The sequence below is a fragment of the Amborella trichopoda genome, chromosome 1 (assembly GCF_054954075.1).
Source record: "Amborella trichopoda isolate Santa Cruz 75 chromosome 1, AtrichopodaSantaCruz75HAP2 v2.0, whole genome shotgun sequence".
NCBI classification, from domain to species: domain Eukaryota; kingdom Viridiplantae; phylum Streptophyta; class Magnoliopsida; order Amborellales; family Amborellaceae; genus Amborella; species Amborella trichopoda.
In genome coordinates this window covers 19,069,415-19,088,095 of record NC_142336.1, presented here as the reverse complement: position 1 = coordinate 19,088,095, position 18,681 = coordinate 19,069,415, and the positions used below count along the sequence as shown (strand labels likewise).

The window sequence follows — 18,681 nt, the reverse complement described above, 5'->3', positions numbered from 1 at the left end:
ATGAAATTTGCAGGAACAGGGGTTTTCTCTGTTATGATTTTTTTTATGGAAATAATACGTTTTTTTAGAAATTACACATATCAAGATTTTTTTTTTCTTTTTAAAAAAAATACAAGTAAAAATGCGTTTTTTTGGGGCCCGTTTAATTCGTTCTCCAAAAAAACGCATTTTTAACGTTTGAATGAATAAAACGCGATTTTTTGACAAACTTTTCAAAAAAAACGTTGTTTAAACGTTTTTCAAACAAACGCCGAATTTTTCAAAAAATTGGCAATTAATCGCCAATTTGCTAACTACGGGCATGACAGATGTAAATGCAAGGCGATTAGGGACAAATGTAATTGCAAGGTTGCTATTTTGATATTTTTGTGCAGAGGAATAACCAAGAAATGCACACTTCTTGGAAGTCGAAGCATGTTTCTCCAAATTAACAGGATGCAAACAAATTCAATCATGAATAAGTGTATCTAGAAGGTCGTTCAGAGTTTCCAAAGAGGAGATGGACGACAGAAGATGTGGGTCGGTGTTAGATAGATACTGACACGGTTGTCATGTCCAGTACATGCCTCGGGTGTCTAGTACTTGGACCCAAAAACCAAGTACCAACCCAACATCTGCATAATCATTTATATATATTTAGCATATCTGAAAATTGGACAGTCTTTGGTCAATTTTGGACATTATTTTGTTTAGGTACATACAATGCAATTTGAAATTCTTTATCTAAGGCTTGTCACTAGGTTGAAGAGGTTACATCCTCAAAATTTGGGGTCCTAAAGCTACTCCCAGATTAGGTTTTACCCAAGGGAGTAAATGGACAATATGCTCCCGAGGGAGCACGAAACATTTTGACTATAAAGTTTGAAACATTTTGACAATATGCCACGAAGCCACGAGTAAAAGCGTTCAAAAATAAAACCAGGCATGGTGCAAACCCCAAAGGGCGCCATGAGTAAAAATAGAAAGGCGGACGTGACCATGAAGTCACGGGTAAAAGAGCCTAATAAAAGGGACTTGGTGAAAACCTCTCTGTGGTACCCTGCCCACCCAGTTCAGGTGAAAACCCGAAAGGGTGCTTGGGCCAATAAGAAGGTTGATGCAGCGATCGCCTTCATAGGCGGCTTCAACCAGCGCCTTCATGCAAAAGTCCGATAGTATGGGAGTAGGCAATACCCCTCACAAAGGTACCCTACTATCAGAACAAAAAAGAGCTCAAGAAAAGCTTCAACTTGGGTCAACCTCCAAAGGGCTCCTGAAAGTCGGAAAAATCACAAAGGTGGCAAATCGCTCAAAGGATTTCCTCCTCAAGAAGTCAATCATAGCAAAGTCATGAAGACAATTTGGGCTATTGATTGCTAAGCTGGATGAATACCCCCGACAAAAAGGGTAATCATCTTATTAAGGTTCCCAATTAATGATTGGCTTAGAGTTTCGGGAAGGCCACTAAAAAGCCCATGACTAAGCCCAGTAGATTGGGGTTCAAGCTCCAAAGAGGCCGTCTTATTAAGGTTCTCAGTTGTCGATAGGTTTAGATTTTCGAGATGGCCACTAAAAAGCCCCTGACTAAACCGGATAAGACTGGGGTTCAAGCCCCAAAGAGACACCCTCAAGTCCACCAATTCAAATCATGGTAAAGCAACACATGCGCTCGCTAAGGCGACGTTTACAGAAGTGGGAAGGAAGCCCTTAAGCAAAGTAGCCATAGAAATCCTGACAGATTGGGAAGGAAGCCCTTAAGCAAGGCCCCCAACTGCCAGACAAATCATGATTCTGACAAGACTGGGTCACAAGCCCTTAAACAAGGCCCCCAGTTGTTGGAACCAAAAGTAGCCACTGAAGTGGGAAGAAAGCCCTTAAGCAAGGCCCCCACCAGCGGATTAAATCTCTTCTCCCACAAAAGTCCTAGCGGTACTGGGTCTACAGGCCCTTAAAAAAGGCTCCCAGAACATCCCCCAAGGAAGAAGCTTTGCATGATTTCCTCTCAAAGGTCATGTTGGTGTCGGTGATCGGAAAGAAAGTAAAACTTGAGAGACCAGTTTTGTTCCGAATGTTACACTTCTCGCTTCTCTCGAAGAGCAACATTCGGCGAGGCAAGTTGTTGTAGGGTATTTTTGACGCGCTTGTATCCCCAGTACGAATAATGAAGAGGCCAATGGTGACCTAGACCCGCAAGTACCAAAATGCATGTGGACTATGGAAACCCTGATCAGAATAATCCTAATTTTGAAAGGATTTAAAAAGATGCAGAATTGACCTCAAAAACCATGAAAGGGTGGTATTTGGTGTTTTAAGAGTACACACCAAGTTTCGTCCCAATCCGATCAAGATAAACCAGATAAGGACGAAATTTACATTTCGTAGAACCGCTCTCTATCATGCTGAAAAATACCTCATAACTGAAGCTATATTGTCAAGGTCTCAAATGAGTACTAGACCACCGCCATTGGATACGAAAGGCCTAAAACCCCTCAGATACCATTGTCGGCTCGTTTGGATGCTTTTGGACCATCCTAGGGCCAACTTACCCAAACTGGGTGGGTTTCACACTATTCACATGTTACTTCAATGAACCAATTTCTATTTACGGAAATGCTCCTTTCAATTTCGGGATTGACTTCCAAAGCTCATAACTCACTCATCCGAAGGCCAATCGAGCTCAAATTTGGATATGTAGTAGATGTCATCAAGCCGCACATTTTGATATAAGATACAACTCGTCAATACCCGGATTGAGAGAAATCATAGAGAGAAGTTGGATTTCGAAACTCAAGTACTACAAATTTTTAAAGAGAAACATCCGCCCATTTGAATGTGCATATCTCGAAGTTTCGGTATTGGATAGCTTCAAATATAGGTCTCTTCTCTTCTCTTCTTCTCTTCTCTCCTTCTTCTCCTCTCTTCTTCTTCTCTTCTCCTTCTCCTTCTTCTCTCCTCTCCTCTCCTCTCCTCTCCTCTCCTTCTCCTTCTCCTTGTCCTTGTCCTTGTCCTTGTCCTTCTCCTCCTCCTCCTCCTCCTCCTCCTCCTCTCCTCTCCTCTCCCTCTCCCTCTCCCTCTCCCTCTCCTTCTCCTTCTCCTTCTTCTCTTTTTCTTCTTCCTCTCTCCCTCTCCCCCCATCAAGCCAGCGGCTTCAACGCTGCCCCATTCTCTTTCCCTCTCTCTTTTCTCTCTTCTCTCTCTCTCTCTCTCTCTCTCTCTCTCTCGTGTCAACGGCCTAACCGCTGCCCCACTCTCCTCTCCCACTCTCTCTCTCCCCCATAGGGTTAGCGGCCTAGCTGCTGCACCACTCTCTTCTCCCCTCTCTTTTCTCCCTTCTCTTCCCCTCCTCTCCTTTTCTCTTTCTTTCTCTCTAAGAGCAGCGGGCTAGCTGCTGCCCCAATCTCTCTTTATCTCCCTCCCTCACTCTCACATCTTCTCTTTCCCCCCTCTTCTTTTCTCCTCTTCTCCCTCCTCTCTTCTCTTTCCCCCAATCTTTCGTCTCGCTCACTCTCACATCCCCCTCTCTCCCCCTTTTCTTCTCTCTTCCTCTCTCTCTCTCACGTCCCTCTCTTCTCTCTCTCTCTCTTTCCCTCTTCTCCCCTTTTCTCTCTTTCACACCCGACTTCTTCCCTCTCTTATCTTCCACTTCTCCTCTCTTTCTCTTCTCTCTCTTTACACCTCTCCTTCATCTTATCCTCTCTCTCCCGAAACACTTCTCAGTTGTAAGTCCTCTGATTAAGGGGCATTCAAAGGAAGGTAAGTCCGAGGTGAGCGAGATTCTCTTCTCTTCTCTTTCTCTCTTTTCTCTCTTTACACTTCGTCTCTTTCATCTCATCTCCTCTCTCTCCTGAAACGCATCTCTATTGTAAGTCATCTGACCAAGGCCAAGGAAGGTCAGTCTAAGGTGGGAGGGGTGCTCTTCCCCTTTTCTTCTCCCTCTTTACTTTTCTTCTCTTTCATCTCATCTTATCTCTCTTCATGTTATAGTTCTTGGAAGAGCCTCCTAGTAGATGGGAGGATGAGAAGGGGAAGGAGAGAAGAGAAGCCTCCTAAAGAACAATAGAAAAAAAGGTAGATGAGAGGATGAGAAGAAGGGGAAGAAGAAAGAAGAGAAGAATAAAAGAGGGAAGTGAAAAGTGGACCCGGTACGTATGTGGGTGAGGTGGTGCTCGAATCCTCGGGTTAGGTGCGCTCCCCAAGTCCCTTGAAGATGCTTGAGAGAGGGCTAGGACCCTTGTCAAGAGGCTAGGGTGTAAGTTTATGGCTTGACTGGGGAGTAATGGCTTCTCTGCATGAGACAAATGAGACTCCCTGGGGAAAATGGTTTACCTCATGAAATGGGTGAGGTATAGGCTCACTGGGAATTGAGGGATTGTTTCACGAAGCAGATAAGACTTCCTAGGGATAATGGTTTACCTCATAGAATGGGTGAGGCAGAGGCTCACGGGGAGTGATGGTGGTGTGATTTGTTTGAGGCGGTGGTGGTTTGTGAATGGAGCGACTCATTGGTGAAATGGGTGTTTGGGTGGAGCGTTCATTCACATTTTTGAATGATGCTCAGTGGGGTGATAAAAAAAAAGGTCGAGCCCTTTGTGGTGAAGTAGTCAAAATAGGGGTGCCCATTCAAGGGTTTGAACGGTGCAAGTTGCGATGACACGATGCATGAAAGCATGCGAGTGATGTTGGGGCTCAAGGGTGGTGAATGAGTCACGAGAGATGAGGAGTGAGCATGTCTAAGTAAAATGGGTCGAGCTCCTGGGTAAACCGTGGGCTCGACCTTGTGTGCAAGTGATGTGAAGTGAACAGTAGAGGAGGGAGAAAGAGATGAAAGCTAGGGAGGGGGAAGATGTGTGTGTGCCCATGGGTAAGCCATGAGCTCTGAGATGAAAGAGAGAGAGACGAGATTAGGAGAGTGTACTTGTGCCCATGGCTAAGCCATGGGCTTTGAGATGAAAGGTGAGTATAAAAGGATGTGTGCCCACGACTAAGCCATGGGTTCGAAGTGAAAGAGGTGAGACTAAGAGAGGGTGAGAGAGAGACGAGCAAGAGAGTGTGCCCACAGCTTAACCGTGGGCATGAGTATAGAAGAAGAGAGGGAGAGAAAGACTAAGACAAGAGAGAGAGTGTGCCCGCAGCTAAGCCGTGGACACGGTATAGACGAAGAGAGGGAGAGAGAGACAAAGACGAAAGAGCGAGAGTGTGCCCACGACAAGGTACATGAAGAGAGGGAGGGGAGCGATGAAGTAGGGGGAGAAAGAGAGAGCAGGCCAACAGCTAGCCTGCTGGCCCCAAACGAGAGGGAGAGAGACGAAGTAGAATGAGAGAGGGAGTGGAGGGGAGAGACAAAAGCATCGAGCCAGGGGCTAGGCTGCCTGGCCCGAGTGAGGGAGAGAGACGTGAGAGGGTAAAGAGAGAAAATGGGGGTCCGTCCCCCCTCTTTTGAGCATAGCGGACTGGGCTAGAGGCCCCTTTTTGACATGAGCCCGACCATTCTTGACTAGGCCGGGCTCAATCTTTGCAATGGGCCTGGTCTCATTCAATTCCGAGACCGTTTGAGTGGTTATGCCCCTAGGGGATTTTTACCTTGCAGGCTTGAATGAGGGGCATGGGTGGTCTTTTGGGCCCTTCCCTTTTACTTCATTGCCCTTCAACTTCTTCAAAAGGTCAAGTTGGCTAGAGACCTTTTTGGGATTGGGGAGTTGTAGGGACTTATAGGATAATTATCCTTTTTCACCTTTTTCACCTTTTTCACCACTTCTCATTTTCTTACTTTTTAGAGAGAGAGAGGTGAAAGCACCTTAGAGAGAGAGGGGCTTTGAAAGACTTGTGGGTTTTGGTGAGCTTTGGATCACATAGCAAGTTCATCTCGGGCCCCCGAGGAAGGAAAGCTCAATCTTTCCCCTTTCTTCTCTTTATTTGTGGAAATATGCATGCTCTTTTATGCTTTTCCTACGATTTTGGATCCTTTTTCCATATCTTCCCATGCTTTTTAAATAGCAAGGGGGTTCTTCTAGGGGGCATCTTGAATGGGCATGACCCTCCAGTATAGCCCCCTCTGAATCCTCCCGAAGAGGTGGGGACCAACACTTATACCGGAGTTGTTCTTGCGAGGGGACAGTATCTCAAGCCTATCATCCCCATTCGTGAGCTAAAGTGGCCACTAAGTATCACCTATATGGGTGATAATGTCAGTTTCCATCTCCGTGAGACCAAGGATGGGGAGCCAGTGGAGGGTGACGGGATGTCCATGTTTCACTTCCCTCATTGGGATTATGGTTCAAGCCTAAACCTCTCCACCCTTGGAAAGATAATGACGAAGAATAAGGGCTTGGTGTGGTCCCCTAATGGCCTTCGATTTGAAGGCGAGCATTAGTATTTGAGAGGGTATTGCTCTTGGATGCTAGATGTTTTGCGCCACCATGAAGAGCGCCTTAGGAAATGCTCTTTACTTGTGGCTTGCCAATGCTCGATAGGCTACTATGATCGTTGTTCAAATACCATGAGGGCCTTGTTAGAAACTTGGAGTTACATAAGCAACTCTTGAGCTTTCGATTATGAGCCCAAACGATGGATTCAATAAGTTCTTGCCAATACCCGCGGTCGTTGAATAGAAACATTAAACTAAAGGCCCAAACAAAATGAGCACCTAGGAAAAAAAGGCCATATGCGGATAATGAAGAACCATAAGACTGGATCACCTGAGAGGCATGTACCCATAGAAAAGATGGCAAGTCACCACCTCCTAGGCTTCGCGAGCTATTTGAGACATATCAACTCTTGAGCTCAGAGTAGGCGGATGGACATGTAAGCTTTTCGTAGTGGCAGTCTTTCTTCTTTGGGACCCGGAGAGACAAAGGGGAGCCCAACTATAACATCATTGGCGGGAAGTCTTTTCCTGATAAGGACGTTGAAGAAAAAGGGAAAGAGTAGGCAGAATCTAGAGTTCCACCGCGAAGGCCTGAGAAAGACCAGGTAAATTTGACTGCTTACCTAGCTTTATTTTTATGCAAATTTGCTCTCCCTGAGTCGAGAGGCATTCGCATTTGTGTCGGATGCTTGTACATGGCCTGTGAGATGGCTGATGGGCATGAGTACGCCTTAGCACAGCCAGTCTTGTGCAGTATTTACCACGGTTTGGGGGCAATTGCTCGTGGTAAGCCCGCGAGACTCACGAATGAGTGTGGGTCATCAAGAGGAGAGGCTCTCCCTGGTCTGTTCAAGACCGCATTCCCAGTGCACTATGTCTTTGGGTGGCTCTCAGCTTATTTGCCTGAGACTTATCAGATGGATGGCCGGCTGTCAGGGTTTTCATGCCCCCAACTCATGCAGATTGTAGGGAAGAAGGCCTTCTTTCGTACACCAAGTGATGAGCGGAGCCTCTTTGGTGGAGATTCCTTTTTCAGGCATGCTATCCCCTTCCCCATTGGTGGCCCTACTGATCGGGCCTTTTCAAATGATTTTGGTGAGGTTCTTGATGGGGCCACTACTGAGGCTCACGAGCTGATGTACCTCTTGAGTGTGAGGGGGTGCATCTTGCCATTTCGCACAACTAGTGACAAGAAGCTTGAAGCTTACTACCCCCATCGGTTTGCTCGCCAACATGGCCTTGATCAAGGATGTTCATACCCTGTGCTTTTTGAAAAGCGGTACAGGAAAATCGGCTCTTCACAGGGGAGGGATGCTCTTGGTGTAAAGCGCAAGGCATGGACTGAGAGGCATATGAGAATGGCTTGGGCCACCTAACTTGAGTTTATCAGAATGAACAAGTTTGTTGTTCCTTGGTATGGTGGCATGGGCCGTGCTATTGAAGCATATTGGAGGTGGTAGAATACCACCAACCATTCTTACTGGCGAGCAGATCACAATTGGAAAGGCGAGAACGCTCCTGTGAAGTGGAGACGAAGCATGGGCATAATTTTACCCCGCTCAGTTTCTCAAAGATCTTTGAGCTCGACTATCCCAATGACTGGAAGACGATTGGGATCCCCAGGTTGATGGCCACCGATGAGCAGTTCCGTGAATTCCTTTCTCTCCAGGGTAGGCCAAGCCCTTGTTTGATGGTCTTCGATCCATTTTTAGATGGAAGGAGGGGTGTGTCGTGAGTCGGGTTGAGGGACAGCACAAGACTTGAACATCTTGATTGGTAGTGGTGCTCATTCTCCACCTGCTGCCACACGTACTTATGATTGCCATGATGGGGAAGCCATGGCAGAGAAGGCAAAGAAGAAGAGAAAGGGGGCTCCAGAAGACACTGAAGCTGAAGAGATTGCGAGGCTTGTGCTCCAAAAGAGTGCTCGATTGAAGAAGCAAGCTCATCCGGTGCATCTTGCTCTTGGTACTGCTTGTTCACCATCCCTTGCCCTGAGCAAATCTCAGTCTCTGCCACCAAACTCCTTGAAGTATACCAAGCGTGTGGCTCAAGTGGTTTCTCCTGATCCACCTTCATCACCGGGGGCAGCTCCTGTCATCGAGTTGGTCATAGCTTTACCGATTCCTCCTCGACATGTTACTTTCAGTCTGAGTTGTCGCCCAAGGGAGGGCAGCCCTGCTCCTATGGTGGATGTGGTTCATGTGGTGACGACAACTGATGATGTTACACTTGATGCCCCGAGTGAAGACATGCCTACCTGATGCCCCGAGTAGAAGACCAAACTTTCTTGACGGATATACCGAATATTGAGTCATGGAGCTCCCATTAATTGCACTTTCAGGAAAATAATGCATCCATATTTCCAATGTTTTGGATTCAAAACATTAACCTTATCATGACTTTCAGTCTCCATATTTTGTTTGGAGTTCGGATATTACAGTGCAGTTCCAATCAATGCAATCATTTCGCACCCTTTAGACAGCTATAAGCATCCCTATTGTTTCTATATGTGTAAACACCATGGAAAGTTGCATGCGTGTTTGTGTATAAACAATATGGAAAGGTTTAGGTGGTGCCCTAAGACCACCAAAAATTGGTGCTCCCGATGTCATCCATGACTTTTGATTGGGTGAATAGCCTACAATTGCTCCAGAAAGCCTGCATATCAGTCTCCTCCAAATAGGATTTGACTTGTAGCTCGAAAGCACCTGAATCATCCATCCATCCCAATGGACAGTCCAGATTTGATTTTGCAGTGGCAATGACTTCGGAGATGGAGCTCCAACCAATTCTATGTTGGAGAGGACTGATTTTGCAGTGGAGGAGATTGATTTGAAGCTTTTTTGTGTCAACCTGATCAAAACTTGTGCATGAGGTGGAATTGTAAAGGTAAATACAGAAATTGCTATCGTTCTATATAAACTATACACATGCATGCACATACACACATACTCACATGGATATACATATAGATCGTAGATATAGATATGAAAGCTAAGGGGAAAGGAAAATATCTCACATTAGACCAGGAGAATCAACTCCAGGGAACACATGAATCTTTTTTGCACCTAGGAGCTCTGTGTGACTAAATAATGCCTCACCAGAATACAACTGAAAGTAAAATTGATGACATAACAAATATTAGATGGCTTTAAGGGACATCTATTAGAGATTACAAGGGATATTTACAGAAATCAGGGACTTGTGTAATCATTGTCAATACTCAATATCATGTATATACCAGGCATATATAGGAACAATATATTTTGTTTTGTAACTTGTTGTAATGAAATATAATGAACCACTTTCCCAAATAAATAAATTTATAAATAAAATTTATCAAGGAAAACGGAAACCATGAGCCACAAAAAATGACACCTTCTGTTGACGCTGATTGCAAAGCCATTCTGGAATAACATTAGAAAATGCCAACATTTCTTCAGCACTGGTTGACAATAAAAATATTGGAATCTGCATTACAGGAGAGGCATAAATCTTAAATAGTGTTAAAAAACAAGGATAACATGAAACTAATCAACAAAAACCAAGAAATGTCAATTGCTTCAAGGCATGTGAATCAAAAACACAAAGTTCATACCTGATAGACCAATTGAAAACTAGTGCAAAAGTGATTAATCAAATAATAGAAGATACAAACACAAAAATACAAGGCAGAAATTACATTCTTATTGGAGACGTGTTTCAGGCACGGCAAAGGGCCCACAACTATAGGGTCTGGTAAACTGGAACTCGAATATTGGACGTTAGTGCCACAACCTTTATGCTCAGCACTATGCCAAGAGGTTGCAGCCTAGAACCCAAAGACATAAGACAAATATTAGAATCACCAATACAGCCTGGCTTGTCCACCTTACAATAATCCTCCATGTGATTAAAGTAAAAAATTATCAATAACATTGAATAGAGCCACCCTATCAGTAACCTCTACTGTTTTCAGTCTCTAATCAGACAAATGACTACAAAACTCAATGCAGGATGACTAGTCCAAGTTAAGATCAAAAGCCGTAAGCCAACATTTTTGCCTTAAGCTCTATTGTTTTCTACTGTTGACTACAGAACATTTTTGCCTTAAGCTCTATCAGTAACCTCTACTGTTTTCTGCTCTATCAAGGGTCATACTCTCAATCAGACCGTAAGCCAACATTTTTCTTCTCACTAGTTCCATTTGTGTCTTCATCTTCCTTTTTCCTTGACTTCCTTTTGCCCTTTTAGATCCTTCCACTTGAAACAAATCGCCCCTACTAACCGGTACAACTAGAGATATCATGTATGTATACAATCTAATAACTCAAGATTTGAAAAAGTAAACTAATAGAAAATTCATAACATTAAACAGCCAAGGTTCATGAACAATAGTCAGGTGGGTAACTTAGAGATAAGTTTCTTTAGTTGGAAAGCAAGAAATTTCTAAGAAAAAGTAACTTTAAATTAGTTTAAGGTGTTTTTAGGTAGGATAAAGTTTCTACAAGGTCTAGGCTTTATGAAAACAAAATAAAGCCTCACCTCAAATCCTCATCTGGAAAGCAATTTCGGCAACAAAAATCTCTATGATGGCTCAAAATCAATTTCCAAAACCGACAATAAAATTTAAAACTCAAAAAATGATGCAAATCTTGCAGATCTATGAACAATTATTGTTAGGGCAAAATGGACGGTCTAGATAATTTATTACAATATACACTATTTTTAGAGCTTAAATTCCTAATTTGTTTTCACAACCATGATGTTCAAGCTGAGATGATCGATGCAATGGTTTTTCAATGATTGAATTGTAATTTTCAAGGTGAGGCTTTACTTATTTTGATAAGATTGCAGCCCTATCAAACCACTTTCCTTTTAAATATCCAAAACTTTTTGTTTTTGACAAGGTTACATAGGAATGGAACTTGAGACGTTGGGCAAGGAAAACCTAGCATCTATCATCTTGACCCAAGCCCGTTTCCTAGATATCCAAAACTTTTTTTTTCTCCAAAACTTTATTTTGTCAAAATGTTTCTAAAGACAAAACCTTAAGTTACTTTACCCAAAAAAAGAAAAAGAAAAAGGCCTTTTTAAATGGATAGGAATGTTTCAGGGACATCACACAAATAGTTCGAAAAGATTAAGTTTTGGTTTTGAGAATCTAAAGAAGTCAAGGCAAATCTTTCAAGGAAAAAATTTTATATAAGGGTGAGGCCCTAAACAATCAAATTAAGGCGCACCTCAAAAATTCATTTGAAAAGGTTGTTTCTATGTTGAAAAACCCTCAATTCGATCATCTTGACCTCAATGTGTATGGTCACGAGAAAAACAATAAATTTCAAGTCTTGGAAATAGTGCATCTTGTAATGTATTATCTGAACCCTCAATTTTCAAGATTTTCAAGATTTTCAAGTGTTCATAGATCTGCTGAATCTACATAATTTTTTAACTTTAAATTTTATAATTAGAAATGAAAACAAATTTTAAGGCCATCATAAAGATTTATGATACTGAAACAACAAATTTCGACACTATTTGAAGGTGTGCCCTATGTTGATTGTTTTGGGCCTCAGCCTTATACAAACCACACCCATTTTTTAATGAATTTCATCATAATTTCTGGATAAAAAATATTTTAGGAATAGGAGGGTTAATTTTATAACCTGGTCCTAGAATATGTTATAACTTGGCTGTAGAATAAGTTCTTCATATGAAACTTCGGAGAAAGCTTATGTTCGATGTTCTTTTAGTGGTTAAAAAAAGTTGAAATTTCTGAATTGCAAAAAAAGAATTAGGAGAATGGTTTAGAAAGGAAATTAAAGAGGGTTGCTACTGTTTTTTTGTGAAGCTTTTGGGAAGAAGATGGACTTCAAAAGACTCTTACATGGATGCAACTTCATTTTTCAAATTATAGCTGGTCTTCTTGAGTGGGAGTGTTTAATTTTTTATTGGAGGCACGTAGAAAAGCAATCCTTTCTCACAGCTCTTAAGATTATATTGTTGTTTTTATATCTAATTGAAAAGATTTTACAGCACGTGCTAATTATATAATCCATCAAAATATGGAGACAATGTTAAACCAATTTACTCCATTAGGTGACGTGCAATGGCATAATCATTGAGGTGAGTTAGGGACCTTGCACCTTCCTTACAACTTCTATAATGTCATGGAGGAGCAAAACTCAAAGGTGATTTCATGAGTCAGTCGTGAAGTTGAATGCCATCTCTAGGAAGCCTCTATGTATCAATACCCTAAAAACGATTTCTGGAGCTAGACTAAAAGGGAGAAGACTCACAAACTAACCACTAGGCTGAAGTCCCACCATCAAAATCAAACATCGGTACTACAAGCACCCAAGTCTCTTTGATTAATGATCTCCAAACAAAACATGCCAACAATACCTGATTTGGTTAATATATTTTAATCAATGTAATAAAGATATCCTCAGAAGCTCATGCTAAAAGAACAAACATGAGATAAAATTTGTTTACATGAAAAACTCAAGGGCAAGTCGAAATCCCCTATGGAAATGAAAGAATGCAATCAATATATCAAATCATTTTGACTAAACAAAAGCCCAACAAAATAATTATACATGACTAACAAAATAAACAAATTCTAGAAACGATACCTTAAGGTCTGAAGAGTCCAGCATTAGTGATAACTGTTCTAAAAGCACAAGGGAAGATCCTATTCTGCCAATTGATATTAAAACACAACCTCCTGCTTTAACAGAGTTTACTGCACATGAGCATATAAAGCCAATTTTCTGCATCTCTTTCAAGCTCTCACTATTATCAGATAAAAGTTCAGCAGCATTATTGGCCCGGTCAGAATAACAATCACTGAAACATGGATTGGAAAGTGTAAATAATTGTCTGATAACGTACTTACAAATACATTAGTGACAGGGAAATTGGTGTTTGAAGTATCATATTATATATGAGCTACTCATACCTGCTTAGAGAGGCACTGGAAGTGCAAGGCACTTTATACTCCGTATTATGGACATATGAGCAATCTGAAAATAAAATTACATCACTTCCCTGAAGTGATCTATAATCGAAATCCATTGTGTGATCAGATTCAAAGACAGAGCTTGTCAGGTACATTAAGTTTCTCCTTGGCCCACTTATTCTCCAATTTGAAGAGCCTATCTCTAATCCAGAGCTGAATGGCTTAATTATTAAAGTGTTATCATAGCAAACTTCCTCAGCATATCTAAGAGTATGGACCTTCTTCAAGCAAACCTTGACATCCGCTGCACTGACACACACAGCTTATCACAATACTAGAAAAGCTGTCCCAAAAAGTTAGATTGAAGTAACAATCTAACAATCTCATCTGAGCACAACAAGTAATGATTGAAAAATTGAGTAACATAGACAAGGCACACCCTCTCACAGGCACAAATGAAAAACGACCATGAGTTCATGGAAACATAAAAATATAAAGGACCCGTGCAAAAGGCCAATCTATAAGAAACAAAAAGCAATCCACCAAAAGTATTAGACCAACAGGGAAATTGAAAATTTGAAAATAGAAGCACTTTCTATAATATGTAAACTGAGAGATTGGCCTGATATTGAACTGTAGACCCCCTTCTTTATCCTTCTAGTTATATTTAATTTTCTTTTGCCAACCCAGAAGACACGGACAATGAACATAACTCTAATGAAACATTCTCCCTATCAAAAGAAAAACTCGAAGCACATGAACTTATAGTGCCAGAACATGTCTAAAGACTCAAACTAACAAACCCAGAAGACAAACAAAAAGCCCCAAACCCCACTGAGTGACTACCGTATGCTCAATAGGTACTCTACACACCAACACAAAACTGCAGAAATTTCAAAATTGAATGTCCCACTGTGGTGAATGGTTCCATGGAAGTATCTTGTCCCTAGTGGATTACTCCTTTCCCTCTTCTCAAATAATGGCACACCGTATCCACTCTACTCACAGTCACACATAATAAATCCCTCAACTATTGACAGTTTGAGACATCCTCTCCATTCACAACAAGAAAACTAGCACGTTGCTAAAGTTGAATGCCAAAGCTCAACCACCGAAACATCCAAATTGAATATTTGTGCCCTGTATGAAAAGTCCTATAAATGTATTTCATATAATTCCCACCTTCCATGAACCATGCTAAGATGTTCTTAGGAACCTTTTTTCCTTTCCAATATATAAAATAAATCCTAAAATCACTACTAGTGCTCAAAATTTGAAATCAGTCCTTGACTCAGATGGAGTCAAAACCAAGTTAAAAAACCAATAACAATCGAACTCGAGTCCAGCCTAAAGAATAAAGGTCATACCGTAACAAAAACCACAAACTGTTTGCATGTAAACTTCAGGATGTTTAACATAGAAGTACATAAACTCAACCCAAATCCGATTTTTCCAGAAGTTGTTCATGTGCCAACTGAGTCGATCCCGGGGTGTCAACTAGAAGTGGATAGAGCTCTCAAACATAGAAAACAACTAAGTAATGAAACATACCCAACACCTAATAAACAAGATACTTAACAAGGATGAAAACATTACTACAATTGAAGCTTCACCTGTACAAGCACTGCCAATTCACAAGATCCAAGCCATTCATCCCAGCCACAATCTCTCTCAATGCTTTGGGTAGTAAATCAAGTCCCTCACTACACATCCAATGAGGGCAACCAGGCTCCTGGGGGCCATAAAGTTGCCTGAACTCTTCATGCATCGAAACAAGCTCCTCCATCATCAATTGTCCAAGCTTTGCAACAGGCATTGTTGCATAAACCTGAAATGCCCATAAAAAATACAGCAAAATTAATGATAGTTTAAATTTCAATCAACCAACAATAGCATGTCGCATAAACATCATCAAGCCATCAGTACTAGTATTGAACAAAAAGCAAAAAAAAAAACAAAAAAAAAAAGTGAAATCAATAGCCACGTGAAATACTCACTTTAGTAATTAAACAGAATATATATATGTATCCAGGAAATATGTAAAAACAATCAATTTAGCTACAAAAGCAACAAAATCAACACCCACCTAGGAAAAATCAATTTGGATAAAACAAAAATATATGTATTCAAGTAGGAAAATCGAATCAGCCACACACATGATATAAATTCAATACAAGAAAAATCAATTTAGAAACAAAAGACAATGAACACCCACATACAAATAATCAATTTGGTGAAAATGGAGGATTGTTTAAATAAATACCTTGCCCGAGAACCTCTTGTCACGTGTTAGGAAGGGCAAACCAAGCATGCCCAAGGGGCTCGATACTAAAACCACATCGATCATTGAAATATCCCATTGATGCAAACAAGCAGTTTTATACCAGGGTTCAGCACAAATTAATTCACTTCCTTTCAAAACTTCAAAAGCGTCATTAGAATCCGTAGTTTCGTCAAATTTAGGTTCTTCTTCACTATCAATCTTTCTCCTCTTGCATAGCTTCAAAACTTTCCCCGGAGATGAATCGTCTCGAGTGGGCGCTCGACCGATATTGATAGGGGAAAACACGCTAGTGGCCGATAAATCAAGTGGAAACTCCAATAAAATCTGAACCCCACAAATATGAAGCATATGGCATGGTGGGAAGTAAAATCCCTTGCCCTGGTTGAGGCACGTCTGAAAGTGAGAAAAGGAGAAAAAATAAAATTAGGTAAAATAGACAAAACCCATTTTCCAAAACTACAAGTCACTAAGGAATTTGGACATGAGTAATGAAGATTTCATCTTCATTGTGATGGTTGACTGTGATTTAAAAAAAAAAGGAAGGGGGGGGGGGGTGTGGTGTTTCGAATTTCTGTGTTCAAATATTGACAGAATAGGGGTGGTACTCACAAGCTTCATTCCGAACCAAGCTTCATTCCGAACCAAATTTGAGACGAGCTGAAGCCCCACAGAACAGATTGAAAAAGCTTTTCGTCGAGCTTCTCTCTCTTAAACCCCCAACGACGCTCTCTCTCTCTGAAGTGAACGCCATCCTTTCGTATTTTCTACTTCAAAATGGGAGAACATCGAAAGGGTGAAAGTTTGCGACCCTCCTTTTGTATTGTAGAGGTAAGTTGCACCTCTAAATTTTGATAGGAGATCTAGTTATATGACGGACTTAAAATCTAGTTTTATTTTAGTTATAAAATTTAAAATATCAAAAATTGTATAGATCTAGTTTTATACTAGTTATAAAATTTAAAATATCAAAAATTTATTGACCGAAATGATCTATAGCTACTTAACAATCAAAATCTAGCTTTATACTAGTTATAAATTTTAAAATATCAAAAATTATATAGACGTAATGGATGAGTTTGGATAACTTATTATAAGATGCAGTATTTTTAGAACTTTAAATTCTTTTCTTTCTTTTTTTCAATCCACGCATATTGAAGTCAAGATAATTTGATGGTTCTTTAATATTGGGACACTCTCTTAGAGGATTTTTGAGGTGTACTTCACTTTAATGGAATAAAGTTGTAAGTTTATATAAACTTTTTCCCGTATCAACAAGGTGTCGAAACCCATTACATTATTACTAAAGGAGTTAAAAGAGCATGAATTACATTTGAAGGTATATTTTTAAATTTTTATATTAATCAGATACACTCTCAATAAAAAAAATATTAAAAATTTCCAAACTACCCCTATTGATGTTGAGAAGCATGCATAGATTGAAGTACTTTAATAATTTTATCCCCAAATAAGCATTAATTGATTGATAACAGGAGATAAAATTACCCAAGTACGTCCAATTATTCTAGCTTCTTAACATCAAAAAGGGGATAATTTGAGAATTTTATCGAAACGCACTTGATTGATATAGAAATTTAAAAGCAAACCTTTAAGTGTAACTTGTTTTCTTTTGACCCCTTTAATGATTTTTTAAGGTGTTTCAACCCCTTTTTTGATAATTTCCCTTTGAAATTTGGTAAAATATACTATGATCCAGTGATCATAGAAAAATGAATGGTCATTAGCAAAGTTTAAAAAAACAGGTCGGTGACTCACATTGATCACACCCATACCCATGACAGATCGGGTGAATCAGTGGATCGGATTGGAAGAATAGACAGAATTGGTAATTTTTGTTTCAATTTTTATAAAAAAATAATTCAAGAAAAACTTTTTCATCCTTTTTTTTCGCTTGACTCGGTGAAGAATCGGTCGGAATCGATGAAGAATCGGTCGTAATCGGTCAAGAATCAGGTGGACTTGATGAAGAATTGGTAGTTCCGCAAAAAAATCGGTGATTCTACTATTTGAAACCACTCGAATCCTATTTTTTGGCCTAATCCGGAGCGTTCTGGGCTATTCTCGATTTGGATAGCCCGATTCCGGATATGGTCACCGATTTTTTAAAACTTGGTCGTTAGTACTATCACCATAAAACAACTAATCAAGCATTGATCATAGAATACTTATCATTGTTTTTTAAATATTCAGCAGCATGATTGCATACTTTGTTATTTATTAGGAAATTTCGAATAAAAACTTACATATTTTGCAAAACTAAAATCGATATCATATATTTTATTTTCTGCTTAAGTACTTGTTTTATCATATCTTTCCCCAAAATACATACATGTTCGACACTTTTAACCCGAACCCGGTTGAAAAGAAGTTGCCGTACCCATGTTCTTACTTAAAAGTGTTGTACACATGGCTCGTCAGACTAAAACTCAATCTAGATGCATATTCTGGTATGAAATGAATGTATGCTCAGTTATGATATGAAAGAATAATCTGTTGTGATATGAAAGCATGATAATGACATATGCTCTGTTATGATATAGAAGCATGCAGTAAGACATGCTCTATTATGATATGTGTACATGATCATGATACATACTCTGTTGTGACAATGTGTATGATTTTTGAGACAGTTATGTGACATGTGATATGTGATATGTGATAAGATTTATGTGGTCAGTTATGTGATATGTGATCAGATCTGTGTGGTTAGTTATGTGACATGTGATATGTGATAAAACCTATGTGGTCAGTTATGTGATATTTGATAAGACCTGTGTGGTTAGTTATGTGATATGTGATAAGACTTGTGTGATGTAGGTAGAGTCCTGGTTTCCCTCCGTGCGGGGGTGAGGAAACCTTCTTTCGAACAACTGCAGAGATCCAGCATGCGGGGGACATGCGGGCCCTCTTACTTGCAGATAGGAAGCCGATGGTGAGAGAGGTTTTTATGATTGGAGCGCGAATCACTCTTACGCCGCTTGGGGGTTCGGGGACGCGCCTGGGCAGATGGCCTTCTTAGAGCAATTACGAAGCCCTCCAGTTGTTCATCAACATGGTTTGGACAGGAGCCCTCCTCAAGTTCTCAATGTCTCT

The 18,681-nt window shown here is 40.5% G+C and overlaps 1 protein-coding gene across 7 annotated transcripts in view; it reads right to left on the bottom strand.

The window, feature by feature from the left end:
- Nucleotides 1–16,410, bottom strand: part of LOC18429823 (integrator complex subunit) — a 30,042-nt gene extending 13,632 nt beyond the window's left edge. For 3 of the 7 annotated variants that reach the window (XM_088853215.1, XM_088853222.1, XM_006839099.4), the window contains exons 1-7: nucleotides 16,180–16,410; nucleotides 15,550–15,963; nucleotides 14,900–15,114; nucleotides 13,287–13,595; nucleotides 12,961–13,174; nucleotides 9,725–9,817; nucleotides 9,366–9,457 (exon numbers count right to left, since the gene is read on the bottom strand). In XM_088853215.1, the coding sequence (XP_088709341.1) occupies nucleotides 9,366–9,457; nucleotides 9,725–9,817; nucleotides 12,961–13,174; nucleotides 13,287–13,595; nucleotides 14,900–15,114; nucleotides 15,550–15,963; nucleotides 16,180–16,188 (1,346 nt within the window). In that variant the 5' untranslated portion in view covers nucleotides 16,189–16,410. Of the gene's footprint in view, nucleotides 1–9,365; nucleotides 9,458–9,724; nucleotides 9,818–10,028; nucleotides 10,158–12,960; nucleotides 13,175–13,286; nucleotides 13,596–14,899; nucleotides 15,115–15,549; nucleotides 15,964–16,179 lie in introns of all 7 variants that reach the window. The other 4 variants (XM_088853205.1, XM_020664650.2, XR_016045487.1 and 1 more) reach the window with 3 other exon arrangements.
- Nucleotides 16,411–18,681: the final 2,271 nt, after the last annotated feature.